The sequence below is a fragment of the Microtus oregoni genome, unplaced genomic scaffold, assembly GCF_018167655.1.
Source record: "Microtus oregoni isolate MIOR12 unplaced genomic scaffold, Mior012 000148F_ref0000004, whole genome shotgun sequence".
NCBI lineage: Eukaryota > Metazoa > Chordata > Mammalia > Rodentia > Cricetidae > Microtus > Microtus oregoni.
Genome location: NW_024544798.1, coordinates 669,845 through 682,130, shown reverse-complemented (window position 1 = coordinate 682,130; position 12,286 = coordinate 669,845). Strand labels below are relative to the sequence as shown.

At 41.0% G+C, this 12,286-nt stretch overlaps 1 protein-coding gene across 3 annotated transcripts in view; it reads right to left on the bottom strand.

Annotated features, from left to right (window-relative positions):
* The window catches only part of LOC121444920 (mothers against decapentaplegic homolog 5), a 42,034-nt gene that overhangs the window by 5,099 nt on the left and 24,649 nt on the right, over window positions 1-12,286 (bottom strand). For all 3 annotated transcript variants that reach the window (XM_041646862.1, XM_041646863.1, XM_041646865.1), the window contains exons 3-6: window positions 9,896-10,147; window positions 8,888-9,007; window positions 2,754-2,975; window positions 1,046-1,302 (exon numbers count right to left, since the gene is read on the bottom strand). In XM_041646862.1, coding sequence (XP_041502796.1) covers window positions 1,046-1,302; window positions 2,754-2,975; window positions 8,888-9,007; window positions 9,896-10,147 — 851 coding nt within the window. The remainder of the gene's footprint in view (window positions 1-1,045; window positions 1,303-2,753; window positions 2,976-8,887; window positions 9,008-9,895; window positions 10,148-12,286) is intronic.

Here is a 12,286-nt window from a genome sequence, read left to right as displayed (position 1 = left end):
AGTAATTACATTAAGCCATTGTTCTTAAAGGTGAGAAATTAATAAGATAAAGTAACTTTCAGATAAAAACAGAAATACATATATATAATTTTTACTTTTTATTTTCTTGATTTATCAAATTCTGTCTTTCTGTTTATAGTGCTCCTTGCCCCAGGGAAGTAGAGGAAATGAAGAGAGACAGGAGAATAAAAGACAAAGCTGTATTTCAAAAAGGGAAGAGAAAGTAAATTCATATGACTGACAAGCAGCAAGGAAACAGTAGACTGGGATTAAATGCCAAAAACTGAAACACACAACAACACAACAACAACAACAACAACATAACACAAGCAAGCACACAGACTGCACACACAGTGCTGCTGCTCTCCTGTGCTAACCCTCCAGCACCAGGGTGGAGCAGAGCCAACTGCGGAACTTCCTCAACATTTTCCTAATGAGACACAATCTTTGGAATGTTCAGTAACAGCAGGCCACAAGAGTAAATGACAGTGTCATTCTGGCCAGGTGAGCGTGGCACACACCTTTAATCCCAGCACTTGGGAGGCACAGACAGGCAGATCTCTGAGTTCAAGGCCAGTCTGGTCTAAGAGTGAGTTCTATAACAGCTACACAGAAAAACCCTGTCTTGAAAATGACTAAAAACAAAACAAACAACAACAAAAAAGTAAATGATAGGTTTTAGAAATCCTTTGTAAGAGGACTGAGCCACAGTAAAGTAAGTTAGCACTATAATTCAATCTCACGGTCACTGCCATGGAATCTGAGGCACTCAAAATGCAATTATAATATTAAATGCTTTCTGAAAATTTAGTCTGCTAACTGAAATATTTTATAAACTTAATCCTTACCCAATATCAAAATTATCAAGGATTTTATGTATATTATAAAATGAAATAACCTGTCAGATGGTTAAAATGTTAAATTTGAGACTTCACTTGCAATGTATCAAACTGAGTCAAAAGTAGTGATAGCTTCATCTAGTAATTTTTAATAATGTGTACATATTTACAATGACTAAAGTCATAGTAGAGATCAAACCACTCACCTTGACAAAACTCATTCGAATGGTGCACATCTTGGTGAGCTCATACACAGCCTCAAACCCATGGTTGACAGACTGAGCCAGAAGCTGGGCAAATTCCTGATTGTTAAAAATCTTGAGGCTGCAGCTGCTGGGAATCTTACAGACAGTGGTGGGGTGGAAGCCATGGTGGAAGTTGCAATTTCTACTCTGAACAAAGATGCTGCTGTCACTAAGACACTCAGCATACACCTCCCCACCAACATAGTACAGATGAACACCTGAAAGAGAAGTGACCAGAAAGAGGCTGAGCAAAGCACCGCAGAGAGCCAGACAAGTGTGGAGGAACCACAGCATCTAGAAAGGCACAACAAATGCCAACAACCACCACTAGATGGCCTTCAGTAGCCAAAAATAATCAGCCTAACTAAAAGATCCTGGGACTGCGCCACGTTTGCTCTTCCAACCATCATTTGTTTCTCTACCAAAGAAAAGATGCTCTTTAAAACTTCATTCTATGAGTACTTTCAAAGAAACGCCTGGTACGTCAATCATCATAAAAGTTAGTGAAGTTTTCCACCATTTGCTGACAAACAGGACCACAGCATTTCAACCATCACCCACAGAAATCCAAACATACGATGTGACTTCGGATTTTAAGAAAGCTTTGAAATGGCAGACTCATTTTCCTTTCTTTTAAAAAGCCGTCTCTCCCCCCTCACCCTTCATGAAACTGGAGCAATGACTCAGCAGTTCAGAGTACTGGCTGCTCTTGCAGAGGACCCACGTTGGATTCCCAGCACCTACAAAGAGGCTCAAAACCATCTTTAATTCCAGTCCCAGGAGACCCTCTTCTTCTGGCCTCTGAGGGCACTGTATGCATATGGTGCACAGATATACCTATAGTAAAATACATACACACAAAATAATAAAATATAATTTATTAAAGTTTTCTACAAATATACTTAAAAACACTATGAGAAAGCAGTTCTAATAGTAAAATTTAACTAATAGTTCTAATAGTAAAATTTACCAAATACTTCTCCAATATATCTAGGAATTAGCTCAAGTTTTTCTTAGCCATAAGTAGACACTGCTCTGACTTTGGTGTATATCCTTTTAAACCTTATCTCATGCATCAGATTAAGTTACACATATGTTCCTGTGCAGTCTGTGTGCTTCTGTGGAGGCTTGTAGGCGGAGACCGCACGTTTGTTTCCCAGCCACTCAGACCCAAATAATCACACAGAAACTGTAATTACAAAACTGGCCAATGGTTTGTGCATATTTATAGCTAGCTCTTACATCTTAATCTAACTCATTTCTATTAATCTGTGTATCGCCACAACGCTGTGGCTTACCGGAAAGATTCTGATAGGTCCTTCTCCTCCTTCTTCAGCAGCTACACGGTATCTCCTTGACTCTGGTTAGTCTCTCTCTATATATGTTTCTTACTTTTCATTTAGGCCCTGACTTAATTGACTGTTAGGGAAATTTGACAAAGCAAACAACAGAACTTCAGGTCTCTAGTACTAGAAACAGAAACTGAGCAGGACCACACTTACCGTCATTTTATTTGATAACATTCTTTAAACCTGAAACTTGAGGCAAAAGCCATGCCTTAAGATTTTTTGGATGTTTCCAGTACCTTCTGCAATAAACTGTACCCAGATAATACAAAAATATAAAAAAAGGACTTCCTTCAACGGCATGGAAAGAAATTCAAGATTACCTTTTCCAATATGCCGCCTAGTGTTTTCAATGGTTGAATTACGGTTCACATTTGACAGCAATCCCAAGCAGAATCGACTTTTGTTATTCGAAGGGTCTGTGAATCCATCTACTAACACACTAGTAGAAGATGCATGGAAAGCTTCCCCTACACGGTTGTTCAGTTCATAGTAGACAATTGAACACCAGTGTTTGGGCTCTTCATAGGCAACAGGCTGAACATCTGAAAACAGAAAAGAAGTTTAATAACTGATTAGCTAAACCACCAGGTTCTGTGAATATTTATTTACCCTTAGGCCTAACCAAGCATTATATAACAAAGAAAATAGATACCTCATTTAAATTTCACTGAGATTTCTTTTTTTTTTTTTTTTTTTTTTCAGTTTTTCGAGACAGGGTTTCACTGTGGTTTTTGAGCCTGTCCTGGAACTAGCTCTTGTAGACCAGGCTGGCCTCGAACTCACAGAGATCTGCCCGCCTCTGCCTCCCAAGTGCTGGGATTAAAGGCGTGCGCCACCACCGCCCGGCTTTCACTGAGATTTCTATCTGAGAGTTCAAGACAACTTATCTTGGTCTGCCCAGACAGCTCTAACAAAATACCACAGATTGAACAGCTTAAATTCAAAGCAAAACAACAATAACAAAACCACAATTATTTCTCACAGTTTGTTCCAGGGGCCAAGGTGTCAACAGATGTGCTGTCTAGTAGAGACTCACTTCCTGTTACATAAACAGAGAGCTGCCTGTCCTCTTGCTGTGTGTTTATAAGGTCTTCAGAGCATACTCTCTGTGTGTGTGTGTGTGTGTGTGTGTGTGTGTGTGTGTGTGTGTGTGTGTCAGGATCTCCTTGTCTCTGCTTTATTTACATACTCCAGGCTGCATCCACTTCCTATCTCACTGCAGAAGGGCTGAGATCACAGAGACATGCTATCGCTCTTTGTACAGTGTTTCAGGGATCTGAAGTCTAGTCACTAGGCTTGCCCAGGCAAGCACGTTTACCCATTGGCCTCCATGTCTAATATGTAAGGAAAAGTAACTATTTTGAAGGCCCTAATCTCAGGAATTTATTTAAACCTAACTGCCTCTTAAAAGGCCCTATCTCTAAACAGCATTTACTGAGGGTTAGGGTTTCAACACAATCGGAAGGACTTAAAATTAGGTCTATTACTATTTTACCTCTGTCTCACATGCAAAACATATACGGATCTTATCTCCCAAGTTCCCAGAGACTTAATTCACACCAGTAAAAACTGTAAGGTCTGTAGTTAAGCATCTTCAGCTGTGATAGAGCTCAACCGTGCATTGCAGAGAGCTGTGCTCTAAGCAAAGCATCTTCAGCCCTTGGTCCATGCAACCCGATGAAACAATCACCCTCCAGGCCAGCTCTTTTGAGCTCACAACCAAAGAGCTTAAATGTCCTGCCTTGTAAAAGTCTAACAGTCTTCCTTACCCCTAATCCACCTACCTTCAACTCAAATTAACTCTGTTCCTGATGGAGGAGTATAGCAGCATTTTTTTTCTTTTTTTACTCTTTTTTTTTTTTTTTTTTTTTTTTTGGTTTTTCAAGACAGGGCTTCTTTGTGTAGCTTTGGAGCCTGTCCTAGAACTAGCTCTTGTAGACCAGGCTGGTCTCAAACTCATAGAGATCTGCCTGTCTCTGTCTCCCAAGTGCTGGGATTAAAGGCAAAGACTGCCTGAAGATCTGAGAGTAGAACAGTCCCACTGGTTAGCCCTACAGACCAGATAATGGTAACACACACCTTTAATCTCAGTAGCCATAATGGCACACACCTTTAATCCCAGCCCTAGAGAGAATTAAAAATGGGAGGAAACAGCTCTCAGAAACACAGTCTCCTTCTGAGATTCCAGGAGGTAGGATCGCCATCTTAGACTGAGGTTGGGGTAAGAATCAGTGAGTGGCTGTTTTGCTTTTCAGATCTTCAGGTTGAAACCCAATTTCTTCTGATCCTGAGTTTTTATTAATTGAGCTTTTATTAATCAGAGGGGCCTGATCAGGCCACTCTTAAATGTAAACAAAATCCTTAGTTCTTCTCCAAACACACATTCTTATTTACAATGTGTACAAGCATGAAAAATCTCTTAAATCTTAAGTTATTTTTTAAGTAAGAGTTTCCTTTTTAATCTTTTCATATTTTATTATTAGCAATCAGGAGAAACCAGTCATATTTTGACTGGTTTAAGAATATCTTCAGTTAAGTAACTGATTTTGCATCTATATAGTTCTTCCCTCCCCAAAACACTTGAACATCAACATAATCCAACCAAGCTGCAAATTTGTTACAATGAAGGCCTTTTCTCCATCTTCCAGTGTTTTCAATTAGGCCTGAGTGCAGAAGCATCAGGCTCAGCACTATATTCCCACCACATTCTAAACACAAAATTAATATGTTCCTTAAAAAAATGCAAAGATTCTTTACTCCTTTTTATCAGTCACTTCACAAGCCCTTTCTCCAGCCTCTACTGGTTCCAAAACCAAAGCCATATTCTTAGGTATCTGTACAACAGCACCACATTCTAGGTATCAACTTCTGTATCAGTGGCTTCAGATGCTCCAGGAAACCCACGATGGCTGAGGTGAGCAACAGAATTCTATTTCTCACAGTCCTGGCGGCAAGGAATCCAGGCAACTTCCATGTTTAATGAGGGGCTACTTCCTGGTTTGTAGACCACTACCCTCCTGCTTTTTGTTAGCACAGCCTTTCCTTGGCTTGTGCTCAAGGGCAGAGAGAGAGAACAAGGGAACTCCTCTTCTCATAGGGGCACTAGCCTCACTAGGATGACTCCATCCTTATGATCTCATTCAGACCTCCCGAAAGCCCACATTTCCAAATACAACCAGACTGGGGCTTAAAGTTCTCTACTTAACTTGGGAAAAACACAATCCCAAAGGCAGCAGCAACAGCACCTCTGAAACAGGTCTACAGTAAACCAATACGGGTTTAAATTAGTCAAGTCAAACTCTTTTCCAGTAACTTTATGAAAATACATAAGTACATTAGTATCTGTGACATTATCCTAAACAAACAGATGCACTGAAGACGACGTGAGGTCTAAACAGACCAGGAGCACTTGCAGAGGTGCTACCCTGCCGTTGCTGAGTTTAGTGGAAAACCCATCTTTCACCATTAGGTACAGAGTTAGCTGTGGGTGAATATCACAGATAAAACACACACACACACACACTGATCTTTTAAAAGTGTAAATGGTATCTTTTTACTTTATCTCGTTGCATGCTGTAGTGCAAGTGTGAATGACAACTGAAGGATTAATCCTTGCCTTCCACCACCTTCTTTGGGGGCCAGGGGTTCTTGACTATTTGCTACTTGGTTTGGAAAACTACCTGGCTCTCAAACTTACTGGGATTCTTCTGTTTCCACTTCCCTTGCCCTGTAGGAGCACCAGGATTCAAGGTGTGCTATGTGCCTGGATTTTATGTGAATGCTAAGGATGGGAACTCAGGTCCTTATACTTGCACAGCAAGACTTTACTCAGAGATACCTCTGTAGCACCCAAAATGTCAGTAAATCATCTGTAAAACACTTGTAACAACATAAGGCACAAGCACAATGCTAACATCACGGGAAAAACAAACAACAACCACACTATTCCTTACTTGTCAAGTAAAACACCCTATATATAGCACCACTTCACAGACATTAGGACAACCATTGTAATGATGAGGAGAGCAAGGACAATATCACAAACAACAGAAAAGCAAGCTGGCGAGAATGTGGAAAACTCAAAAGCTTATGCAGTGCCACTGGGAACGCAGTGATGCAGATGCTGTGCAGTTTGGGGATTCCAAAGGTTAAACATCATTAGCACAGAACACAGCAATTCTACTCCAAAATGTATGTAATACTCAGACAGACCCAAGCAACAGCCTGCTGTGCAATGGCCACAAAAGTAGAATAAAGACAAGTGTTCATAAATAGATAAATGGTGAACAACTATACAGATGTCATTCATCCCTAATAAGGAATGAGATTTAAACATACACTATGACATGGCTAACTCTTGGACATGCCATGCAGAACACAAAAGGACATGCAAGCAGTAGATGAGTCCACCTAGAGCAGACACTCAGAACAGGAAAACTCAGATAGAAAGTAGACTGCTACTGACCAGGGGTTAGAGGAAGAAAAATGGGGGTATTTATAACGGGCACAGGGTTTATTTCGGAGGAAAACAAGCTCTGGAAACAGACAGTGAGGACAGCTGCACAGTGCTGAATGTATTTAATATTCCTGAATTGTACATTTTGACAGGAGTCCCCAAATACATGAAGTAATCATCAAAAGAATTGAAAATAGAAATAGGTAAGTCTATCCTAATTGGTCGAGACTTCAATCTTTCACTCTCAATTTTAGAAAGAACAATTAGAAAGGAAATAGAACATTTGAGCGCTGTAATCAACCAGCCTACCATAACAAGAGCGCATCTACACCACGGCAACACTGCAGCAGCCTCCAGGTGGTGCTTCTGCAGATGACAGAGCAGAGCAAAAGTGGGAACAGCACAGCAGCTCCTCTGTGAGAGCAGGTGAACACACAGGGCACACACAAGGGAGGACTGTTCACCTAAGGAATGAAATTCTGACAAATACAACAATGTATGTGGGCCTCAAAAGGGTGTTGTGCTAAGAGAAATAAGCTAGTCATAATAAACAAGTATTGTACGGCTTTATTTAATGTTAATTAAGTAGAAAAAAACTGATCTAGAACAGTATTTCTTCATGTAAACAATCTACTGCCACTCACTGTGACCTGAGTTAGATTTCACCAAAAAGAGTGGGGTGGTCAACTTCCAGAATCTACAAAGAACGCTACAGCTCAATAAAGACTACAGAAAAAGCACTTTAGTGTTCAACGTCAGTACTCTATAGGGCGTACAAATGAAATCCAGTGAGTGCTTCACATCCATTGGGTACAATAACCCTTCAAAAGCTAGGCGGTAACAGTACTGGGACGGTACGGAGAAGCTAGACTTTAGATAGAAAGTAGACAGATATTGGCAGCCACACTGGAAAAGTCTGGCTATTCTTCTCAAATAGTTAAGCTTACCTTCTGATCAGAAATTCTGCTCATAGGCATCTACCCAAGATTAAAAAAAAAAAACAAAACCCAGTACCTACACAAAGCACTGTACACAGTGCTCTAAGGGTGCAGCTACTCAGAACACTAATCCAACTGCAAACCACTCAAAGGTCTGCTGAACACCGCTACACCATAGGCGACCTTGACACACTGTGCTCAGTGAATGAAATACAATCTAAAGGATTATATTTGGAAGCTGTAGGGATAGCTCAGTGGTTTAGACCACTTACTGTTTGAGGAGGACCCAGATTCAGTTCACAACACCCATACACACATACAGGCAAAGCATATACAGAGAACAAAAATAAATAAATCTTTAAATATATTATCTACCAGTGCACTTTTATTACACTATCTAGGAGGGGATTCCTCTCCTACCATGTGCCTCTTGGTAAACAAACTCAGGTCCCTGGCATGATCATCAGGGTTAGCAGTACATGCACTTACCCACTAATCCATTTCACTGTCCCTATGACGCTATATATGTATATATTTGGTTTTTTGAGACAGGGTTTCTCTGTAGCTTTGGGGCCTGTCCTGAAACTTCCTCTGTAGACCAGGCTGGCCTCGAACTCACAGAGGTCCACCTGCCTCTGCCTCCCAAGTGTTGGAATTAAAGGTGTACAATACCACCGCCTGGCCTTTTTTTTCCCCATGACTCTATTTTATGAAATATTCAGAAAAATATCTGTATAGAGAACAGAGGTTTGTTGAGCCCAGGGTGAGGTGGAAATCTCTTTGGAAAGGTTATGGCAATGTTTGTAAACTACATTTTGAACCAAAATTTCATATACTTGCCCAAACCACTGACCTGCACACTCAGTTGATTTTACAGCCATACTCCATTCACACTGTTTGCACAAGTGACTAAGATTGGGAAATTAACTCAGTGGGAGATTATTTACCTAGAGTAGGAGGGCCCTGGATTGGATTCCTAGCACTGAAAAGAAAAGTGGTCAAGCAGTTAAAGGAAGCAGGAATAGCACCAACAAAAGGAAGCAGCAAGCGCTCTTCTCACCTCTGCTGGATATGCTGGGCATGATCTGAGGAATGACGGCACTGCTTGTGTCCATGGGCTGGGAGTTATCTTGTCCCATCTGATCCTCGGGGGGCATATAGGCAGGAGGAGGTGTATCAGCTAAGAGCAAGAAAATGAGACACATCCATTCCTCAAAGAAGATAGTCTTCATTCTGCTTAAAGCTATTACTCTAAAAGCATTTTTAAATTGACAAGGTTATCAGCAGGATTCACTACAGAACAATGCACACACAGATGTAGGATACTGTACAAGAGCAGGAAAGAGCACACACAACCTCTCCAGCACACCTACTACAAGCCTACATTAACTTGGACCCTCGGTAATCCAGGATACCAGGAACAACACTAAAGTGGAACCCAAGGTCAAAAATTTTCTCTTTCTTTTAAAGCTATCTATGTTCAAAGAAACTGCAGCTAACACAGCAATGTGCGGCCACAGACCACCTTGGGCACATACTACAGGCACATTTTTAATTGCCATCATTATCATCACATACTGCAGTGTCCTCTAAAACTGTGTCCCTTCAAAATGCACTTTTTGAAGTTATCTCATTCTTTTGTAATGCCCCCAAATAACTAACACGCCCCATTAAATGACAGAGCAATTAGCTTCGGAAACGTTAACGAAACTTTGGCCTTCCAACACTCAAAGTTGTGAATTTTTGCGAAAGCTACAGCTAGATCTTTTTGTTTTGATAAATATAAAACTAAATAGAAGTTGTCTTTTGCCTCAAGGTTTATACAGGATATATTAAGACAGAACTACATATATAGCACTGAATCTAAGATGAAAGTATTCATATGAGACAACGCCTAACAGCAAATTAAACATTTATACTTAATACCCTTATTTCCAAATTTTTGAACATAATGGAACTTGAAAAATAAACTCTACTTCTTATGGAAATAAATTCCTAAAGAAAATGTCCCCCACAGCAATCTCACTCAGAAGAGCAGCACTTCAAACAATCCCACTCTCAGTCTTACCTGGGAGCTGAAACGGGCTTCCTGGTGCAGAGCTTGCTGGGGAGCTGGGGTATGTGCTGCTGGCGGGGGAAGGGGGGTAGGGGCTGTTAGGAGACAAGGGGAAAGGGGTGCTGTTGGGCTGCTGGAAGGAATCCGGAAACGTGGCGTTGTGTGGCATGTGCGGTTCATTGTGGCTCAGGTTCCTAAACTGAACCAGAAGGCTATGCTGCGGATTGAATTCGTTGTGGCGAGGCACTAACACTGGAGGTAAGACTGAAAGAAAAACAACAGTCAGTCAGGAACACATAAGGGGCTGGAGGAGAAAAGAGAAGCAAGCTGTGATTAAAGTTAACTGATGGGGGGCAGTGTTCTGTAGAATCTGAATCTGTGTTTACATCAGAACCAAACCAAAAGCCCTCTGGCATTTAGCCTGTATGAGGGACTCCGGAAGCAGAAATTCAGAAAGGATGCCATTCTCCATGTAAGCCATTTCAAAAGCAGTTAGAATAAGAAACATTTAATGCAATTAGTAAGAACTCAAGAAGTGAGCAATCTAGCCAGCAGGAAACCAAATACATGGAAAGGGTAACACCTGACAGGACAAGAGGATTTCCCATGAGAAAGCTAGGAGAGAAGAGAGGCGGTGAGAAGGGAGGAAACAGCGAGTTGGTCTAGCACTGATCTAGGCAGAGGTTAAGACTAGGGAAGGAAGTGGAGGTCAGCGTGCGGTGCCCTGAGCATTTCCAGTAGGTCAGAGAGCTCACGTTCAGCATTCAGCGAACTGGTAAGGCTCTCCTCGTCCATCCAACAACCCTCCAGAGTGAGAGCCTGCTCACAGTCAGCCCTCTAAATGCAATCATGAGGACACACGTAACAACCTCTCAGAATGTAATCGAGTAGTTTCCTTTATCCGAGTGTCCATCTCTAAAGACCCCAACTATAATGACGAGCAGCTGATTATCTTCTGCAGGAAAGTAAACGTACCGATTATCTCTTTCACAATGTTCTTTTAGTTGTCAATGTTAACTCCATTTCAGGGGGAAGAAAAAGAATTTAATTTGACTCTGGACTATGCAGCAGCAACAAAATCAAATATATATGCTAACCAGGTCATCCTTCACCTCTCAGAAGTAAAAACACACATAAGGATCCTGCAGCCAGTGCTCTGCTCTCTTATGTAGTAACAACAGCTATCACTAGAGAAAGGCGAGACAGCTGTCTGCAGAGTAGAGCAGAAATTAGGAAGGATTTATACTTAGCTATCCCACAATCTGAATAACAGTAAAATAACTAAAGAATTCAATTCAGTCAAGATATTTTTGTAGGCATAGTTAAAATCCCTGTTTTCCCTCTCATTTGTATACTATCTATGCAAAAGATTTTATTTTTTTTATTTTCACATAAAATAATATGTGGAGAGTAAGAGACAAGTCTAACATATTTAGTAAGAGACAACAGCCTGCAAGGGATTTTGAGCGCTTTCTGTTGTAACTCCTCCACAGACCTTGTTTACGCGGGGCACTGCGATGCATCCTATATGCACACTATGATAAACTGTTATTATTGATTCTATGACATTATTTATAAACTTCTCTTATGGTAAATGAAGCAACTGTTTGTGTTGGTGGGAGAGAGAAGCTCAAACAGTCTTGCTGCACAGACTAGCCTCAAACACAGCAATCCTACTGCCTTGGCCTCCCAAGAACTATGACTACTAGCTGAGGCATCTTTCTTATAGTAGTCTAGCCCTTTCTATTTCCCTAATCTATTAAAAATTGGGTTAAGAGGCTGGAGAGATGGCTCAGTAGTTTAATCCTTTAATCCCAGCACTCGGGAGGCAGAGGCAGGCAGATCTCTGTGAGTTCAAGGCCAGCCTGGTCTACAGAGCTAGTTCCAGGACAGGCTCAAAAGCTACAGAGAAACCCTGTCTCAAAAAAAAAGAAAAGAGAGAGAGAGAGAGAGAGAGAGAGAGAGAGAACACCTAGGTTTGATTCCCATCACCCACATGGCAGATCATAACAGTCTCTAACTCCACTTTTACAAGATCTGATGCTGTCTTCTGGCTTCTTCAGGCACACAAGATGCAGGCAAAATACCCATACACATAAAACCTATTTTTTAAAATTTGGGCTCAGTTGGTATGTAGTGTTACTACATATGCACGTCCTATACACTCTCATACATAGTATACACACACACACACACACAAAATCAATTGAGGAATCAAGTATACTGTGCATTTTCCTCCTGAGCAGTGTTTTTTGTTAAAGTTAATGATTTCCTTAATTTTAAGTACACACCACTCACATTTCCAGTATCCTAACCCACTTGTCAGAGCCCGTCAATAGCACCTTTTTCAGATGCTATAAATCAAACAATTATGGACTTGCTGTGTTGTATTCCTCTGGAGTG